The sequence below is a fragment of the Eumetopias jubatus genome, unplaced genomic scaffold (genome assembly GCF_037043125.1).
Source record: "Eumetopias jubatus isolate StellerSeaLion01/CBP00866 unplaced genomic scaffold, mEumJub1_p1.0 scaffold_3, whole genome shotgun sequence".
NCBI classification, from domain to species: domain Eukaryota; kingdom Metazoa; phylum Chordata; class Mammalia; order Carnivora; family Otariidae; genus Eumetopias; species Eumetopias jubatus.
Window position 1 is genome coordinate 62194676 of NW_028274809.1, and position 21333 is coordinate 62216008.

General features: G+C 36.6%; 1 protein-coding gene across 2 annotated transcripts in view; it reads right to left on the reverse strand.

Moving 5' to 3' along the window:
• The window catches only part of UBR3 (ubiquitin protein ligase E3 component n-recognin 3), a 223962-nt gene that overhangs the window by 100333 nt on the left and 102296 nt on the right, over positions 1-21333 (reverse strand). For both annotated transcript variants that reach the window (XM_088021641.1, XM_088021642.1), the window contains exons 24-25: positions 15994-16082; positions 1696-1845 (exon numbers count right to left, since the gene is read on the reverse strand). In XM_088021641.1, coding sequence (XP_087877767.1) covers positions 1696-1845; positions 15994-16082 — 239 coding nt within the window. The remainder of the gene's footprint in view (positions 1-1695; positions 1846-15993; positions 16083-21333) is intronic.

Below are 21333 nucleotides of genomic sequence, written 5' to 3' on the forward strand. Positions count from 1 at the left end.
AGCCAATACTCCTACACATTTCCTTTTTATTTTTTTTAAAGATTTATTTATTTATTGGACAGAGACAGAGCATGCATGTGCGTAGGACAAGAGGGTGGCGCAGAGGGAGAAGGGGAAAGTAGACTCCCCACTGAGCACAGGGCTTGATCTCATGACCCGAGCCAAAATCGAGAGGTGGACTCTTAATCCACTGAGCCATCCAGGTACCCCACACATTTCCTCTTTAGTAGGCATTTCTCATGACAGCTCTACCCCAATATCCTATTCAAGTGGGGTTTCCCAAATCAATTTTATTTTTAAGCAAGAAAAGTAACAAGAGGAAAAACTAATTTAGCAGGCATCATATTAGATCCTTTTGCCTATATTACATTACTTAACCAACACAACAATCCTCTGAAGTCAATATTATCTCTATAGTTAAAAGAAAGCAACAAACTTGGCCAGATTATGTCAAGCAATACCTGTATTTGAACTCAGGGGATGCATATCTCTTTCCACTTTACTATACTAATTCAGAGAATAAACACCCTAGAAAAAGTGCTCAGGAGAAATGTGTAAGAATTTTATTTTCTTTTTGCTTCACACAAACTCCTGTTAAAAACGGACTGAATTCAAAAAAAAAAAAAAAAGAAAAAATGGATTGAATTCATTGGGACTAGAGTGTGTAAGGGTTATCACATCTTAAAATACTTTAGCATGGGAAAGGATAGAGAACATTCAGACAAATCCTTCAAAAATTTTTCAAAAAAAATTTTTAGGGGCACCTGGGTAGCTCAGTCGCTTAAATGTCTGACTCTTGATTTCAGTTCAGGTCATGATCTCAGGGTGGTGAGATGGAGCCCCATGTCAGGCTCCCCACTCAGTGCAGAGTCTGCTTGAGATTCTCTCCTTCTCCCTCTACCCCTCCCCCGGCTCATGTGTATGCACTCTCTAAAATAAATAAAATTTAAAAAAATTTTTTTTTAATTTCATTGGCAAAGATACCATTCAACAGGCTGTTTCAAGAATTACTGCTTCTGGAAAAGTGAAGTGGGGGAAATTGGAGGGGGAGACGAACCATGAGAGACTATGGACTCTGAGAAACAAACTGAGGGTTCTAGAGGGGAGGGGGGTGGGGGGATGGGTTAGCCTGGCGATGGGTACTAAAGAGGGCACGTACTGCATGGAACACTGAGTGTTATACGCAAACAATGAATCATGGAACACTACATCAAAAACTAATGATGTAATGTATGGTGATTAACATAGTTAAAAAAAAAGAATTACTGCTTCTAGTAGCTCAAGAAATAAAAGCAAAACTACCTGAATGTGTCTTTATGTAGTTAAAATATTTAAACTGACAATATATCTGGGCTTAAAATGCTTCCCAATTTTAAAACAACTAAATTGTTAAGAAAGCTGAACTCCATTATTGGCCATCTAGCATTAGTAATATACCATCACACTTTAAGGAAAAAGATTGTGTAAACATATAGAGAAACTTCTCTGTTAAGGGCTTCTTCTAACACTCATGTCCAGGAAAGTCAGATATAATCAAATTTAAAATCCTTGCTATACAGATCTAAATTGATCCTAGCTATTTAGATCTATAGTTATATCCAAAGATATAACTTTCAATTAATACAGATATTTATTAATATGTTGTATATACTTTGGCTCTAAAATAATCCCATTGAAAAATTACTTTGATTTTACCTGAGGATGCTTGTAACAGTACAACCAATCCTGTAGGTCGGTCTTCAGAGGAGGGGCCACTCTGTCCACAAATAACACAATCATATACTGCTTCAGAAACTTGTGGTTCTGCTGTTGTGATCTCCATAGGAATATCATTCTCAGGAGAATCTGAAGGGGGGGGAAAAATTACAGCTCTTATTCCTGAGGAGAAAAATCTTTCTTCAATGAAAATATGGAGAAAAAAATCAAGTTCAAATAATTTTTTGCTTCAATACCAATAGAGTTATATAGTAATAAAACTATGGAAAAAATTAACCTTGAAGTAAAACGTTCACTCAGAAAAAAAAAAGGCAGAGTGAATATAATGAAAGATTTTATTTTTTTAAAGATTTTATTTATTTATTTGAGAGAGAGAGAGAGAAAAAGAGAGCACAAGCTGGGAGAGCGGCAGGCAGAGGGAGAAGCAGACGGCCCAATGAGGAGGGAGACCAATGAGGGGCTTGATCCCAGGACCCCAAGATCATGACCCGAGCCGAAGGGAGACGCTTAACCAACTGAGCCATCCAGGAGCCCCTATAATGAAAGATTTTAATTTTTAGGGTTAAATACACTTCAAATGTTGTATCATTCACATATAAAAAGTGAAACCAAAACACAGAAGGAAAGGAAATAAGGAGGAGATTGTTTTAATTTTTTTTGAGGCACTTCAGAAGGGAAATCTATAATAACATGACAACTCCTGGGGGGAGAACGGCAATATTTACTAGGAGATAAAAGAGGAACAAACGATTTCTCCTTTATTTTGAATTCTAATGATTATATCTTAGCAATAATGATAATCAACATGTATTTATTTATGTAGGGAAATCATTTAGATATGACCATATATATTAATAAGGCAGAACTACTATAGAAAATAACAGTAATCCTCTGGTTTTAATAGATAAAACCAATAATGATATTCAGATAAAGACTCTTAGATCCTATGAAGATCATGGTGCTGTCCATAGTGGCAAAGAAGTAAGTAGAGGGGCCTGGGAAGACCAGAAAAACCAAAGTGATGTGTGACATATTTAAAAGACGGAGGCATATCTAAATAAATAGGTAAAAATACATGAGAGAAAGAGAAAAAGAAAGATGTCCAGTTTAGATACATTTTAATAAAGATCATGCAAATAAACATATCTAATATGTATTAAGAGTTACTGAGAAGAAATGGGGGCAGAAACCTAAAAGAGAACTTTTGATGATGCCCAGTATTAATGGAAATAAAAAGAAGCCAATGAAGAAATGAGAGGAAAAAAAAATTAACAATAGAATACAATGGGACCAGAACAGAATCAGAACCAGAAAGCTCGATGTCTATGAAAATAAGATTAATGGGTCAAAATGAAAAGATTTCAAAATAAGTACCAGAGGCCATTAAGATTTGACATGTGAGGGGCACCTGGGTGGCCCAGTTGATTAAGTGGCTACCTTCAGTTCAGGTCATGATCTCAGGCTCCTGGGATGGAGCCCCATGTTGGGCTTCCTGCTCAGCAGGGAGTCTGCTTCTCCCTCTGCCTCTGTGCTCTCTCTCTCCCTCTCTTTCAAATAAATAAATAAATAAAATCTTTAAAAAAAAAAGATTTGACATGTGATTCCTCTGTTTTTTTAGGGAGAAAACTTTAGTACAGAAAAGAGGGGATGTAACTGATTGCTCTCAAGTTCAAAGGAAAACACAGAAATACCTGACTTAAAGTGACACGAAAGAATTGTCTGAGATTAGATGCTAAAGAACTAAAATGTCACTGATGCTATCTCACACACATAGTTTTCCTTTTTTATATCTTGGTACAATCAACTTGAAAACTTCAGGGAAATCCTTATAGCAAAACACATTATCAAAGAAGCTGCTAGGGGAGCCTGGCTGGCTCAGTCGTTAAGCGTCTGCCTTCGGCTCAGGTCATGATCCCAGGGTCCTGGGGCTGAGTCCCACATCAGCTTCCTGCTCCGCGGGAAGCCTGCTTCTCCCCCTCCCACTCTCCCTGCTTGTGTTCCCTCTCTCGCTGTGCCTCTCCCTGTCAAATAAATAAAAATCTTAAAAAATAATAATAAATAAAATTTAAAATGTGTTTCTGTTTAAAATTGACACTTGCCCTTTAAAAACAATAGTGCCTATTTTAAGTTACCATAAGGAATATTGTTACAATAAAGGCAAAATAAAGCAATAGTTAATTCACCTGTTTGGTTTTACATGCACAGAAAAGAATCTACCTAAATTAGGGGCGCCTGGGTGGCTCAGTTGGTTAAGCGACTGCCTTCGGCTCAGGTCATGATCCTGGAGTCCTGGGATTGAGTCCCACATCGGGCTCCCTGCTTAGCGGGGAGTCTACTTCTCCCTCTGACCCTCCCCTCTCTTGTGCTCTCTCTCTCTCTTCATTCTCTCTCTCTCAAATAAATAAATCAAATCTTTAAAAAAAAAACTACCTGAATTAAGCAGGTGATTCTTCTGAATACTATTTCAAATTTACCAAAGTTCTGTTTACAATCACTGTTTTAGAATGACTGCAAAATGGCCCCAATTCTCCACTCCTCCCTCCCTGTATCTATGATCTTTGCAATGTGACTTTGAAACTCCTCCCATCAAGATGCAGAATTTATTTCCCCACTCCTTGTATATGAGCTGGTCTTGATTTGCTTTAGTCGAGAGAATAAGGCAGAAGTAACATGGTTTTCCAAGACGAGGGCTCAAATGACCTTGCATGCTTTCTCTTTTCTCTCTTTCTTGTGCTCTCCACCATGACACACCTATATAAGAATAAGTCTGGGCTAGCTTGCTTGAGGAGGAGAGCCCACATGGAGCAAAGTCAGGTTGTCCCATCAGTTTGGCTCAGTCCCAATCAGCTGAACAGCAGATCTCAACCAACCAGTTAAACCTTTCACAGAAAAGTCTGGTCCAAATTAAAACTACCAGCCAACCCACTAACTCAGGAGAAATAGTAGCTGTTGTTTTAAATCACTAAATTTAGGGATGGTTTGTTACATAGTAACTGCTGACAAAATTTCTGCTGTATGTTAATTACAGTATGTAAACTCTCCAAAGAATTGAAGAACTCTGCCTTACTAAGATATGTGTCATGAAAGCTAATATTTGAAGCGATAGAAGTGTTTCCATTGAGATATTTTCTGATTTAAGGGATTAAAAATCATTTTCCAATGGCAGCATTTTAACACTTATTTATTTAACTCCTCATTTTAATATCACCAAAGTGAAAAGCTTCAGTATTCATGAATATTACAATTCCACTTCAAGAGTTTACACTGTTATGCAAAATTTCTTATTCTAATATTGGTTTAAATTGCTTAAAATCTATTTTCACATACAATTAATCTTTGATTAAAAATAGCTTTGCCTTTACTTTTACCTTTGACATGAATTCTTTGGATTAATTTAAACTAAAATAAGTATTTGTAAAACAATCAAAAATCTTGTTGCATGCTTTGTCTTTGCGTTTACGGAGTTTTCTTGGATGAACAGAAGAAAGGAAAGATAACTGATGTAGGGAAGATATATTTAGTGCCCTCAAAATTATGACATATTTTTGTTTGAAAGCATTAGGCCTCCTCGAGGGAACAGTCAACTGCAAAACACTAGTATCACAAGGTGAAATGTGGTTTGCAGCCCAGTGGTAGGTGCAGAGAATTTTCTTTATTGCATAAACTGATCTAAAATTTTAAGCATTTTATTTCGTTTTTAAAATATACAATACCCTTTAATTTTTAACTACAACTGAGTACTTGCTAGTAACCCACTAGGTGAGTTACTATTCATAAATTAGGCACACTATTAGAGTTTACTGTTTTCTACTAAGAAGTCTGACTGCCCTGTGACAACTGCCACAACAGCAAACTCTCACTGCACATTATCATTTATTCTGGTAAGGATGTATTGTCCTGAGTTGGCCATCATTTTTATTACCATCATTCTTGCTTTCCTCTTCTTTTTTTTACTTGGTAAAAAATAATCTCATTTTAAAATAATTTTAGATTTGCAGGGAAGTTTTCAAGCTACTACAAAGAGTTCTCATATACCCAGTTTCATTTTACATCTTATCTTAGGTGGTATGGTTGTCACAATGAACTAATATTGTATATTATTGATCCATTTTTATTGGTAAAATGTTGATATATTAACCACAGTCTGTATTTCCTTCAGATTTCCTTAGTTTCTGCCTAACATCCTTCTTCTATTCCAGAATCCCATCCAGGATACCATATTACATTCAGTTGTCATGTCTCCTTAAGCTTCTCTTGGCTGTGACAGTTTCTCAGACTTTCCTTGTTTTTGATAATCTTGACAGTTTTGAGGAGTACTGGCCAGGTGTTTTGTAGAATGTTCCTTAATAGTAACTCATCTAATGTTTTTCTCGAGATTAGGACTAGGTTATGGGTTTTAGGGAGGAAGACCACTGAGGTAAAGTACCATTCTCATCACACCATTTCAAAGGTACATAATATCAACATGACATCACTGTTGATATTTACCTAGGTCATCTGGTGAAGGTAGTGTTTGCCAACTTCCTCCACTGTAACATTACTCCGCACCCCCACCCCCGCCTTCCACACTGTACTTTTTGGAATGAAGTCACAAAGCACAGCCTATACTTAAGGAGTCGGGAGTTATTCCACTTGCTTGAGGGTGAGTTACCTACATAAACTGTTTGGAATTCTTCTGCATGGGGAATTTGTCTATTCTTCCTCATTTATTTATTCAATCATTTATTTATATAAGTATGAATTCAGGATATTTATTTTATACTCAGGGTTATAATCTGATACTATTTATTTTCTTGCATAAATTGTTCTAGCTTGGCCACTGGGAGCCCTTTCAGTATCTAACTCTAATCTATTACCCACATGAATCATTCCAGCCTTCTCCTCTTGCTTATCTATTACCTCTTACTCCAACAGTGAGAAATCTGGCTCCCATCATCCACCATCCATTTACCTAACTGTTCAGTATATAAGGATAGTGGTTTCTGTAGAGGAAACACATACTGCCACAGGAGACATGTTATCAACTAGAGTACAGTGCTTTTGTGTAGTTCCCTTTGTCTTCAGTATTATAGACTCCTCTAATTTCCAAAGTTACTTACCCTAAATGAGGTTGTTTCATGAATTTGTAATATAGATTCTCTTGTCACATTCTGTAGTCCATCCTGGGACCTCCAACCTCCTAAATGACTTTTTAAACTTGCAAACATTAAAATTCACTCTTCCTGTTATAAAGTTTTGATAAATGCATAGTGTTATGTATCCAACTGTATAGTCTCATACAGAATAATTTCACTGCTCTAAAAGATACCTTGTGTTTCACTTATTTAAGCCCATTCCCCAACTTTGGCAACCACTCATTTGTTCACTGTCTCTACAGTTCTGGCCTTTCCACAATGTTGTATAAATGGAAAACATACAGTATATAGCCTGTTCAGACTTACTATTTTAACTAAGCAATATGCATTTAAGATTCATCCATGTCTTAGCATGGCTTGATAGTTCATTCCTTTTTATTGCTGAATAGTACTCCACTATATGGATGTACCATAATTTGTTTATCCATTCACCTATTGAAAAACATCTTGGCGGGGCGCCTGGGTGGCTCAGTCATTAAGCGTCTGCCTTCAGCTCAGGTCATAATCCCAGGGTCCTGGGATCGGGCCCCACATCGGGCTCCCTGCTTGGTGGGAAGCCTATTTCTCTCTCTTCCACTCCCCCTGCTTGTGTTCCCTCTCTCACTGTGTCTCTCTCTGTCAAATAAATAAAAAAATCTTGGCTACTTCCAGTGGCTACTTCCAGTGGCTACTTCCAGTTTTGAGAGATTGCAAATAAAGCTTCTATAAACACTCATGTGCAGATTCTTGTGTGGACCTATATTTTTACATCAACTGGGCAAGTACCTAACAGCATGATGGCTGGATCATATGATGAAACTAAATTTAGCTTTGTAAGATAATGTCAAATTCTTAAACCCAAAAATTCTAAGAGAAAGAACTATTGTACTTTTAGTACTTTTAACTGGCAACACATAGAAAAATATGAGTTAAATGTCACATTTACATCACTATAACTAGATCTTTATAAATTTTGGTTAATATGTATTAAAACCATATATAAACACTTATCTCCACCTAGTGGCTATCAAAAAGTAGATACATACAGTGATATTCCAATTTCAGAAACGTAGGTTGACTGTTCACTGCAGCACTATTAGTTACAGCAGAATAAAAAAATAAATAAATAAATAACCCTGAAAATAAAGTGAATGTCCAATAATAAAGACATGGCTGAGTAAATTACTTCTTTATGGACTATTATGGGCTTTTCCTACCTGTCCCCAAATAAAGAAAAGAAACACTAAATTAGAGTAGTGGTTCTCAACTTTGGCTGCACTTTAGAATCAGCTGCTAACTCTCAAAAGATTGCTATGCCTGAACCCCATTCCCAAAGACTCTTCTTTAACTAGTCTGTAGTGGAGCCTACGCACAGATATTACCTTAAGGAGGCTATCATGATTCTAATGTGCACCAGGGTTGAGAACTGCTGAATCAGAACTACTGGTAAAGACTTAGAAGTGTTACTGAGGTACAAAGCAGGGAAGGGTGATCTCATCTGGTAAAGTAAACAATGACCAAAACAAGGAAGGAAGAAAGCAGAAGAGGCGGAAGGAGGAAGAAAGGGAGAAGATTAAATGAACATATAATAATAGTATGTTTGTATATGATTATACGAATATAGAGAAAAACAGAATACACAAACCAAGTTGTAATCACAGGTCATGGAAGAAAAAGAAAAAAAAACACAAATTAAAAGCGTGTATATTAATCCCATTCATGTAACACTGCATGCATGTGCACACACATGTGTGCATAATGAAATCTGGGATAAAAAGAGATCTATATATACTATATATAATTTTCAGGGATATTCATGATATATTAAGTTTTTTAAAAAAAAGGAAGCAAAGTACACAGCCTTATGTACAGTATAACTTTATTTCAGAAAAAACATGTATTCATATGAAGCAAGAAAGCCTGTTTACAATAGTTTATCCCAGAGGGGTGAGGTTAAAAGGAAGATAGGAAGAGATGATTACCTTTGCTTTCATATAGTTTTATATGATGTATTATGCACATTATTATGCTCTTAAAAAATGTTTTAGCTTGGTAGAAGTGTGTGCCTTATTTATAGAACAAATAACCAAAACAAAACTTTTAGTTATGGGTTATGATTTTTGAAGCACACCACATCAGAGATGACTGACATAAAATGTCAGACCTACACCCATAACTATATGGTCAATTAATCTCCAACAAAGCAGGAAAGAATACACAAGGAAAAAAGATGGTCTCTTCAACAAATGGTGTTGGGAAAACTAGACAGCAACATGCAAGAATGAAACTGGACCACTTTCTTATACCATACACAAAAATAAATTCAAAATGGATTAAAGACCTAAATGTGAGACATAAAACTTTTAAAATCCTAGAGGAGAACATAGGCCATAGCACTGGCCTTTGGCATTGGCTGTAGCAACTTCTTACTAGGTATGTGTCCTGAGGCAAGGGAAACAAAAGCAAAAATAAAACTATTGGGACTACATCAAAATAAAAAGCTTCTGCATAGTGAAGGAAACAAAACTAAAAGACAACCTACAGAATGGGAAAAGATATTTGCAAATGACATATCTGATAAAGGGTCAGTATCCAAAATATATAAAGAACTTATACCACTCAATAACCAAAAAACAAATAATTCAATTAAAAAACAGGCAGAAGAGCGCTGTGAATTATGTAAGACTGTTGTATCACAGACCTGTACCTCTGAAACAAATAATACATTATATGTTAAAAAAAAAAAAAGAAGAAGAAGAAGAAGATAGCAAGAAGAGAAAAATGAAGGGGGGGAAAATCGGAGGGGGAGACGAACCATGAGAGACTATGGACTCTGAGAAACAAACTGAGGGTTCCAGAGGAGAGGGGGGTGGGAGGATCGGTTAGCCTGGTGATGGGTATTCTTTTAAAGAGGGCACGTTCTGCATGGAGCACTGGGTGTTACGCACAAACAATGAATCATGGAACACTACATCAAAAACTAATGATGTGGTGCCTGGGTGGCTCAGATGGTTAAGCGTCTGCCTTCGGCTCAGGTCATGATCCCAGGTTCCTGGGATCGAGTCCCGCATCAGGCTCCCTGCTCCGCGGGAAGTCTGCTTCTCCCTCTGCCTCTCTCTCTCACTCTCTCTGTCTCTCATGAATAAATAAATAAAATCTTTAAAAAAAAAATAATGATGTAATGTATGGTGATTAACATAATAAAAAATAAATAAAATAAAAAACAGGCAGAAGACATACATAGACATTCTCCCAAAGAAGACATCCAGATGACAACAGACACATGAAAAGATGCTCAACATCACTCACTCATCATCAGGGAAATGCAAGTCAAACTGACAATGAGATACCACCTCAGAATGGCTAAAATTAACAAGTCAGGAAACAACAAATGTTGGCAAGGATGCAGAGAAAGGGGAATCCTTTTGTACCATTGGTGGGAATGCAAACTGGTGCAGCCACTCTGGTAAACAGTAGGGAGGTTCCTCAAAAAGATAAAAATAGAACTACCCTGTGACCCAGCAATTACACTACTAGGTATCTCCACGAAGAATACAAAAATATTAACTCAAAGGGATACATATTTACAGCAGCATTATCTACGATAGCCAAATTATGGAAACAGCCCATGTCCATCAACTGATGAATGGATAAAGAAGATAGATGTGGTGTGTATACACACACACACACACACACACACACACACACACACACACACACACATATAATGGAATATTACTCAGCCATAAAAAAGAACGAAATCTTGCCATTTGCAATGACATGGATGGGACTAGATAGTATTATTTTAAGCAAAATTAAGTTAGAGAAAGAGAAATACCATATGGTTTCACTCATATGTGGAATTTAAGAAACAAAACAAATGAGCAAAGGGGAAAAAAAGAGAGGGAGATGCAAGCCAAGAACAGACTCTTAACTATAGAGAACAAACTGATGGTTACCAGAGGGGAGGTAGGTGGGGAATGGGTCAAATAGGTGATGGGGATTAAGGAGTGTACTTGTGATGAGCACAGTGTTGTATTTAAGTGTTGAAAGCATTAAACTATACACCTGAAACTAATATTACACTGTATGTTAACTAACTAGAATTTAAATAAAAATTTAAAAAACATGATAGACCTAACACCATCCCCAAAATTGACATATTTATATTCAGAGCAAGCAGTATAAAAAGTATTCTATCCATGAGATCTGCTTTCTAATTTCAATGAAAAGGAATTCAAGTAGTTTCTGCTTAATTGAGAGAGTAAGAATTTCACAAGTTACACAGCATAATTCAAAACTACAATACTTCATAAAATGTTTTTAAACATATATGCAACAGCCAAGATACACAGAACTATGCATTATATGCATTCTAACGTCACAAGTAGATCGGTCCAACCTGAAAGATAACAAAGTTCACAGTTGTGCGTGATTCCAAGGAAATGGAGAGTATTAAAAAAGAGTCTAATTTATGATAAAATCATACCCAAAGCAGAAAAAGATATGTCAGGGAATAAGAAGCCGATACAAATGTAAAGATCATCCTTTTTAATAAGGATAAAGCCCAAATTAGGAAATCTAGAAGTAAAAATATAGTATTATTTTCTTATTTTTGATTATATGTATTTTCTAAGTCCCTATAATAAAAATTTAATGCTTTTATAACAGAAATTTTAACTCTATACATTAAAATAATAAATATTAGTAACTATCTAATTCAAGATTGCAGACTGAATACTTGTCTCTCATTCCTTTTAAAAAAAAACACTGAAATAAAAGTAGAGAAACACATCAAGAAATATTCCCACAAGAACACACAAAAAGGGGGATGCCTAGGTGGCACAGTCAGTTAAGCAACCCACTCTTGATTTCAGCCCAGGTCATCATCTCGGGGTGGTGAAATCGAGCCACTTGTCGGCCTCCGTACTCAGCAGGGAGTCTGCTTGAGATTCTGTCTCCCGCTCCCTCTGCCCCTCCCCTCACTTGTCACACTCTCACTCTCTCTCTCTAAAGTAAATAAATAAAATCCTTAAAAAAAAAGAATACACAAAAGTGATGGAGTTGTAGAAGACAGTTTAACCAACTCACAAGTACAAGATGTCAATTAAATTTCTGAAAAATTAGAGGAGATGGAGACATGCAAACAGATGAATGAAAGCCATTAAAGCTACAACCACTTATGTATTATGAGAAAGTTACAGAAAATGAAGAAATGATCTGTCCATTAGAATGTCAACTCTGGGCTCAGAATCAGCCAGTGAGATAGAGGATAGGAGAGACTTAAAAAAAGAGTAAGTATTTAAAGATTATATACAGAACTTCACTACTCAGCATCCCAATTCCCTTCCCAACCTTGATTGAACAGAGCATTCAGGTGGGTGGGCATTTACCTCAGGGAGGAAAACAAAAGATCATCCCCCAAAGAAACTGAACAAACAGCTTTGAGAGCAGTGGGGTTTCTAGGTGAGTGTTAACATCTGGGGGCCTAAGCTGAACAGTCTGCTATCCTCCCACTGAAATCTAAGTCTAACAGTCAATGTGCCTCACCCTTATACACAGACTGCAGACAATTACTAAGATCAAACCTATTTACACCTCAGTAGAGTAAAACAAATTAGCTACCCAGAACATCTTTCCAGGCCAATCAAGGATCATTAGGCAAATGAGGAAAACAGGCAACATGAAAGACCAACATAAATTTTAAAAGTGATTCAAAAGGTAAAACATAATTGAGAGAGAGCAAGCACACATGTGTACTCTAACAAATTCAGAAAGATTTGAAAAAAATTCTATAGACCACATAAGAACAAGATACTGAAGAGAGGACATCTCTAAGCATGCAAAGTAAAAAGAACATATATAAAAGATAAAAAATATAAAAGACTAAAATATCAATCCAGGAGTCTCAACATCCAACCAGTAAGAGTCCCATAAAAAGAGAATAAAGAAAATATGAGGAAAGTTGTTATCTCACACAGTTATTGAGGGTCAGGCACCTAGGAACAGCTTAGCTGAATGGTTCTGGTTCTGGATCTCTTATGAGATTGCTGTCAAGCTAACAACCCATCTGAAGGCTTAACTGGAGGTGGAAGTTTCACATCCAAGCTCACTAACATGACTGTTGGCCAGAGGCCTCAGTCTCTCTCCAGATAGGCCTCTCCACAGGGGTGGTCACAACATGGCAACTGGCTTTCTTCCAGAATGAGTAATCCAAGAGAGAGAAAAAACAATCAAGACAGAAGCCACAATGTCTTCCACAACATAATCTTAGAAATGACATAGTACTACTTCTGCAATATTCCAGGGGTCATGCACACCAATTCTGGTGCAATGTAAGAGAAGACTACATAGGACATAAATACCAGGAGGCATGGATCATTTGAGGGTCATCTTGGAGGATGACTAGTTATCAATAAAAAAATCATAGGATTTTTTTTCTCAGAGCTTCAGAGACACAAATCTTCAGACTGAAAAGTCCCATTAAGTACTAAGGAAAATGAAAAAAGATCCACCTAGATACAAATCATCAAATTTCAGATCTCTTGGGGCACCTGGCTGGCTCAGTTGGTAGAGTATGTGACTCCTGATCTCAGTGTTATGAGTTCAAACCACATACTGGGCGTGAAGCCTAAAATAATATAATAAATACAATATAACATAATATAATATAATATAATATAATATAATATAATATAATATAATATAATATAATATAATATAATTAAAATAAAATAAAATAAATATACTTTAAAATCTTAAAAAAAAATTCCAGACCTCTAAGGATCTAAAAGTGTTGGGGCAGGGAGGTTGGGGGAGAGCTCACCTACAAAGGAAGAAGAATCAAACTACCACCAGACTTCTTATCAAATGAATAGTAAAAGACAAGGGAATATTGCTTTAACATTTGTGAGAAAGAATGTGTATCAACCTGGAATTATACACTCATCCAAACGAAAAATCAAGCATGAGAGCAAACTAGAGTTCCATCTACAAGCATTAGTAGGAATACGCTTGTGGCTGAATGCCAATAAAACAAGACCCCCCCCCAAAAAAGAGAGATGATATAAGATGCAGGAAACCCCAGAAAATCCAAAGGTAATGGCTGTATAGCATGCCTTCAGAGCAACTGGATGAGACTGGAACAGAATTAAATGCAAAGGACAGTATGATTGAGTAGGCAGAATAACAGAGATAGCATAAAGGAACATGAGTTAAGAAAAAATAACAGATGAAAACTTTAGGAAAAACAAAAGACAATATAACGAAGTAATGGCCCAAGTAGAAATGTATAAAGGGCGGTATGGTTTTAGCAATTGAGAAACTGTAAGAAATAGGGCTATGTATACTCTATACACAATCTCCTTAAAGTAGTCTGGGAGTCAGGCCACTGGACTCAAAAAAAAAAAAAAAAAGTAAATGAATCCTAGCACACTACTTTTAGTCCTGTACTCAACAACATTCCAAAAGTCATATTATTTCTGTGGGTGCCTGGGTGGCTCAATCAGTTAAGCATCTGCCTTTGGCTCAAGTCATGATCCCAAGGTCCTGGGATGGAGCCCAAGTCAGGCTCCCTGCTTAGCAGGGGGTCTGCTTCTCTCTCCCCCTCTGTCCCTCCCCCTGCTCATGTTCTCTCGAATTTTTTTAAAAATAAATAAAAATTTAAGAAAAAATTTTTAAGTCATATTATTTCTCAAGATTTACAGTCAACCTTTGGATGGAACACTTCATTGTGACTACAAAAGAAAATGTTAGCAACCCTAACAATTTAAAAGTAAATAACTGATAAAGGCAAAACGTAGAGATGAGGAAAGGAAAAATAAAAGGAAAAATAGGGGTGCTTATTAATTCACTTATATGAAGGGGTATGAAGGAACTGGCCACAAGGAGAACAATTAATACACATTATAATTATATTTGATATGTAAAAAAAACAAAAAATATTAATTATGGATTCCTAGAAAGGAAAAGAAGAGATGGAAAAAGGAAAAGTAGTGTCAATGAACTAAATCCTCATCTTTCATATGAGAAAGTCAACTGATACTAAATTAATCTTATAAACAGTATTCTTTACATCAAAGTTATGTCCTGAACATAAACTCACCTGTTGATGGTTCAGAAGAACATTATATTATATCTGGACTAACCCCCTCCCCACATCTCTTCTGGATGTTGATTATGTGTGATTATGTGCACAAAAGTGCATGAGAATGTACTTTTGTACAGAAATACTATGTCATTTCTGAGATTAAGTTGTGAAAGAGTGTATGCATGTTTGAATGCACATATATGTATACACTTTAACTAAATGCACTTTTTTTCAGCATTTCTGTCTAAAAGTCAAAAAAATAAAGAAAAAAAATCCCTGGAATGCAAGAGGTAGTCAGGAAAGGGAGTATCCTGGTTAACTGAAGACTGAGATTAACTGAAATTTAAGCTATTCTTCCAAGGTTTGTAAAAAATTCCTCATAGCAATCTACTATCGTACAGGAAAATGGCATCCCCTCTTGCTGTATAAATGCTAACGCTAATCCTAATAGAAGTGAGAAGTGCAAAACTGATCTTAAGAACTACTGCAGGGGTAGCAGAAGGAGGAGGCACTAAAAGTATTCAAAAGCTATTTTAAAAATCTTAGGGTAATTTCACAGGAAAAATCAGAATAAGTAAATACATGTTGGTGAACCTCACAAATCTAAAGGACAATCTGAGAGAGGAAAATAGAGGATATCGTATTGCTACCATCAGAAAGAACTTTCTAATAATTACAACTATGCAACTACAGAATAAACTGCCTATAACAGGGTGCCTGGGTGGCTCAGTCATTAAGCATCTGCCTTCGGCTCAGGTCATGGTCCCAGGGTCCTGGGATTGAGCCCTGCATCGGGTTCCCTGCTCTGCGAGAAGCCTGCTTCTCCCTCCCCCGCACCCCGCCCCCCACTTGTGTTCCTTCTCTCGCTGTGTCTGTCAAATAAATAAATAAAATCTTTTAAAAAATTTAAAAAATTTAAAAAAATAAACTGCCTATAACAGTCTGATCCTCCATCACTCTGTTGTTTAAATAAAGACTAGATATCATCTGTCTGTAATGTTGAAAACTGGTGAAAAATTGAACTAAATAATACGTGTCATTATAAGAGCTCTAAATTAATAAATTTTAACTTACCAACATCCATTGCAGTTTCCATGAAGCTTTTCTGTCGTGAAGCAAACTCTGCAAGCAATTTCTGCTGCCTCTCTCTAGCCTTTTGTCGCCTAGATTAAACAGAAATAAAGTGGTAAGTATCAGACATGTTTAAGACTTATTATATTTCAGGAGTGTATACTGTATGAAAAGCTCCTGGCACACAGTTGAGGACAAATTGAGAGAATCTTCAAGTAGACTCCCCTCTGAGCAGGTAGCCCGATGTGGGTCTTGATCCCATGACCCATGAGATCATGACCTGAGCCAAAACCAAGAGTTAGACACTTAACCAATTAAACCACCCGGGTGCCCCTCCACTGTTTTAAAATGGTTTGAAGATCACTGGGTTAAACAGGTAAACATAAAAGCCAAGATTTACTTTAAAATGTGAAATAATTGGGCGGCTGAGTCGTTAAGCATCTGCCTTCGGCTCAGGTCATGATCTCAGGGTCCCAGGATCGAGCCCCGCATCAGGCCCCCTGCTCGGCGTGAAGCCTGCTTCTCCCTCTCCCGCTCCCCCTGCTTGTGTTCCTTCTCTTGCTGTGTCTCTCCCTGTCAAATAAATAAAACATTTTTTTTAAAGTGTAATAAAGGAGAAAATTTGGATTTCCAACAACACAATTTCCTTAGTATGTCAGTTGGCAGCAAGAGTAAGAAAAGTCTTTTTAGCAAGGAACCCACAATTTAACCCCAGGCACAAATAACAGCAAACTGGTTACTAGAAGAAGCTAGGATGTTTAGATATAAACAGAATCTAAAAGAATAGTCATATTTACTGTTACATTAAGGTCTTTCCTAAAAGAGAATGAGCAGAAGCCAGTGATTTCCCAATTTCTACTAAGAAATATTCCAAGTTTAGTTTATTTTAAGTAAAAAAATATAGAGTCTCAAATAGGACATAGAGAACAAAACTATATTCCAAACCTAAGCAATAAACATTCCTTTGGATTATAGGCTTCCCTAGATTTGGGGATGCTAACAATACTAGTGAGCAGAAAAAATTTTACCCTCAGCAAAGAAAGGTTAAAATAGTTATCTAAAACAAGAGGGGAGGAGGAAGAAGAAAAAGAAAAATGTTAAAATATAAGTTATATGTTAGCTCATCAAAAGAGACAAACTTTTTACTTAAAACTCCAAAGAGGCGGGGCGGGGGTGGGGCCTGGGTGGCTCAGTCATTAAGCATCTGCCTTTGGCTCAGGTCATGATCCCAGGGTCCTGGGATCGAGTCCCATATCAGGCTCCCTGCTCGGCGGGAAACCTGCTTCTCCCTCTCCCATTCCCCCTGCTTGTGTTCCTGCTATCGTTCTCTGTCAAATAAATGGAATCTTTAAAAAAAAAAAAAAAAAACTCAAAAAGGGATTTATCATAGCCTGTGATACAAAGGACATTAAAAACATAATGGATACCTGAAACTAATAGTATACTGGATGTTAACTAACTGGAATTTAAATAAAAACTTTAAAAATTAAAAAATAAAAAAATGTAAAAAACCATAATGGATAGAGCATATTATAGCAGTCTTCTAGTGACTATTTATTATATCGATATACTATAAGAGTCAAAGCATAGTATTACACGGAGATTCTAAGAAGTCATTTATATGGGAAAACTAAAAATTCTTTCATTAATCTGAAATGATTCAAGGATACAGAATATAGGATTAGAAGAATGCTAATAGTAATTTTTAGATTATTCACATCCATTCCCATCCAATTAGTGGAGATAATCATTAACAGATATAAAGTCAAGCACTGTGGTCTGCCTTACCATGAGAAGTTATATATTTTTGCCAGTAGTGTTGAAAAGATTTTTGACACTGCTTTTCTAATATTTACTTTAAGTATAATTTAGGATCTACTTAAGAAAATTCACTTTATTTATAACTACAACTCTTATTTTTGAGCCAAAGTATTTTTATCCAGGTTGATCACTCACCTTATTCATCAAACTTAACTCTCAACTGACTATGGCCATTTCAAAAAAATCAAATCTACTCCTGACCTCTCTTCCCTTCCTGAAGGGCCTAGGGGCGGGGGGTTGGAGACAGCGGCTGAGCACCAGGTGCCATGATCCAATGGCCTAACACAAGAGGGCTTACAAAAAATTGATTACATACAAGGGTGATGATTTAAAAACTAGTATCTTCTGAGGATTATGGTTGCCAAGTTTCTCACTGTGAGAGCAGAGTTACAAGTATGGAAGGAGAGAAAACAAGAATGACTACTCCAATGTTGGACTGGAATTGGAATTATCAGGGTGAACTCACAGTTTTTAATACCTCTCTTCCTGCTCCTTCCAACTCCCCAACACACACACACACACACACACACACACACACACACACACACACACACCCCTTTTCCTAGTTCTGTCCACTATGAGTGACTGAAAATAGTTATATCCCTTAGAATGAGCACATGAATTGTGGTTTCTAAATAAAAAATAAACAGAACTCCTTGGAGAAATGGCTAATTCCAAATACAAGATGAACCTGGGCTATCTTCTTGCCCCAGAAAAAAAGAAAATGCTCAAAGAATGATGGGGATACATCAAAAGAACACAGAAACCAGCTGGAAGGGAGTCCCATAGGTCAAATTTAGAACAATTTGAGCATCAAAATGAATAGCAAGGATTGAGATTACAACCCATAAAATAAAATAGGAATCCATAAGTCCAAGCTGACAGAAATAAATGAATAAAATGAAAGTTGGTGAGAAACAGGATATTGCTGCATCTCAAAGTATCTCTCCATAAATTACATATTAATCACAAAGGGAAAAAAAGGATACTTGACAGTGAAGAAGTCTGGCAGACACCCGCTTAATGAAATGATCAAAATTAATCCCCAAATGAAACAAACTAAAATCATGTGATACCTGATGGGGATGCAATCAAAAGAAAATTAGCAACACTTCCTTGTATTCCTGCAACAATGCCTAACCTGAATCTAAACATAAGGGCAAAAAGACAAGCCCAACTTGAGGGACATTCTATAGTGTTACTGCCGTGTTCTTCAAAAGTGACAAGGTCAAGAAAATGGAGAAACCAATTCCAGTTGAAGGAAACCAAAGAGACACAACAACCAAATGCAATGAGTGATTCTGTACTGGATTTTTTTGTTATAAGAAACATTACTGGGACAACTGTGAAAATTTAGGATCTAAAGATTTTATCAGACTCAAATAAAAATGTTAATTTCCTTATTTTAAAAGCTGTTTTGTGATCTAGGAAATACATATTCAAGTATTCCAAGGTAAAGCAACTTATTCTGAAATGGTCTAGGAAGTTCTTCATACTATCCTTGAAACATTTCAGTAAGTTTGAGATTTCTTCAAAACAAAAAGGTTTTATTTTTTTTAACAAGTTAATTTTTTTTCGAAGATTTTATTTATTTATTTGACAGTGAGAGAGAGAAAGAACAAGCAGGGGGAGCAGCAAACAGAGGGAGAGGGAGAAGCAGGCTCCCTGTTGAGCAGGGAACCCAATGTGGGACTTGATCCCAGGACCTGGGATCATGACCCGAGCCAAAGGGAGATGCTTAACCAACTGAGCCACCCAGGCAGCCCCAAAATGAAAAGGTTTTAAAAATTAAATCCATCTTTTATTCAAGATCTATAAAGAACTTATCAAACTCAACACCCAAAAGACAAACAATCCAGTCAAGAAATGGACAGAAGACATGAACAGACATTTCTCCAAAGAAGACATACAAATAGCCAACAGACACATGAAAAAAATGTTCCACATCCACTTGGCATCAGGGAAATACAAATCAAAACCACAATGAGATACCACCTCACACCAGTCAGAATGGCTAAAATTAACAAGTCAGGAAACAACAAATGTTGGCAAGGATGTGGAGAAAGAGGAACCCTCTTACACTGTTGGTGGGAATGCAAGCTGGTGCAGCCACTCTGGAAAACAGTATGGAGGTTCCTCAAGAAGTTAAAAGTAGAGCTACCCTATGACCCAGCAATTGCACTACTAGTTATTTACCCCAAAGATACAAATGTAGTGATCCAAAGGGGCACCTGCACCCCAATGTTTATAGCAGCAATGTCCACAATAGCCAAACTATGGAAAGAGCCCAGATGTCCACTGACAGATGAATGGATAAAGAAGATGTGAAAGAGATACACACACATACACCACACACACACACACACACACACACACACACACACACGCAAAATGGAATATTACTCAGCCATCAAAAAGAATGAAATCTTGCCATCTGCAACAACATGAATGGAACTACAGCATATTACGCTAAGCGAAATAAGTCAATCAGAGACAGACAATTATCATACGGTTTCACTCATATGTAAAATATAAGAAACATGCAGAGGATCATAGGGGAAGGGAGGGAAAATTGAATGGGATGAAATCAGAAAGGGATCATGAGAGACTCTTAACTATAGGAAACAAACTGAGAATTGCTGGAGGGGAGTTGGGCGGAGGAATGGGGTGACTGGGTGATGGGCATTAAGGAGGGCACATGATGTGATGAGCACTAGGTGTTATATGCAACTGATGAATTACTGAATTCTACATCTGAAACTAATGATGTACTATATGTTGGCTAATTGAATTTAAATTAAAAAAAAACTAAATCCATCCTCAAAGGACAAAAATTTGTACTGAAGAAGAAACAAACAAAGATGTGCTAGAGATGCTCAAAGCATTCTTTGGACCTCCAAAAATGCTATAACAAACAATAGCATTGACAGAATACATGTTTGGTCTCCTACATCACTACTCTGTAAATTTATAAATTTATGTTTCTTTAATTAAACAATCAGTTATGCCACTCTATAAATCATCTTTACATGTACTTTTAGAGTATATCCATAAGAGAATATTTCAAATAACAATTCCATATATCAAACATAAGGAAATCTCAAATGTAACTGCTTGGCACTAGTATTAAAATTCATGTCTACTCTCCCACAACCACATGAGCCTGGGAGACTGTAAGCTCCAGATAATTATGGCTGTCACCTTGATTTTAGCCTTGTGAGACTCTGAGTAGAGAAGCCAGTCATACCACTCCTACACTTTGACATACAGACACAGTGAGTAAATAAATGAATGCTATTTTAACCTGTTTAAAGAAAAAAAATTCTATACTTTCTATGATTTGCAGAAAAAGAATGTCAATTATTTTTCCTTGTTAATTTTTTATTAATTTAGATAATTCTTTTCTAAACTTGGGCATACATGTGAATAAAGATAAAAAGACAAACAAGTTCTGGCAGATTCCGTACAACTCAGGAATTTTCCATTATTATCCCAGAGGTAGAGACACTGAGGTTGCACATT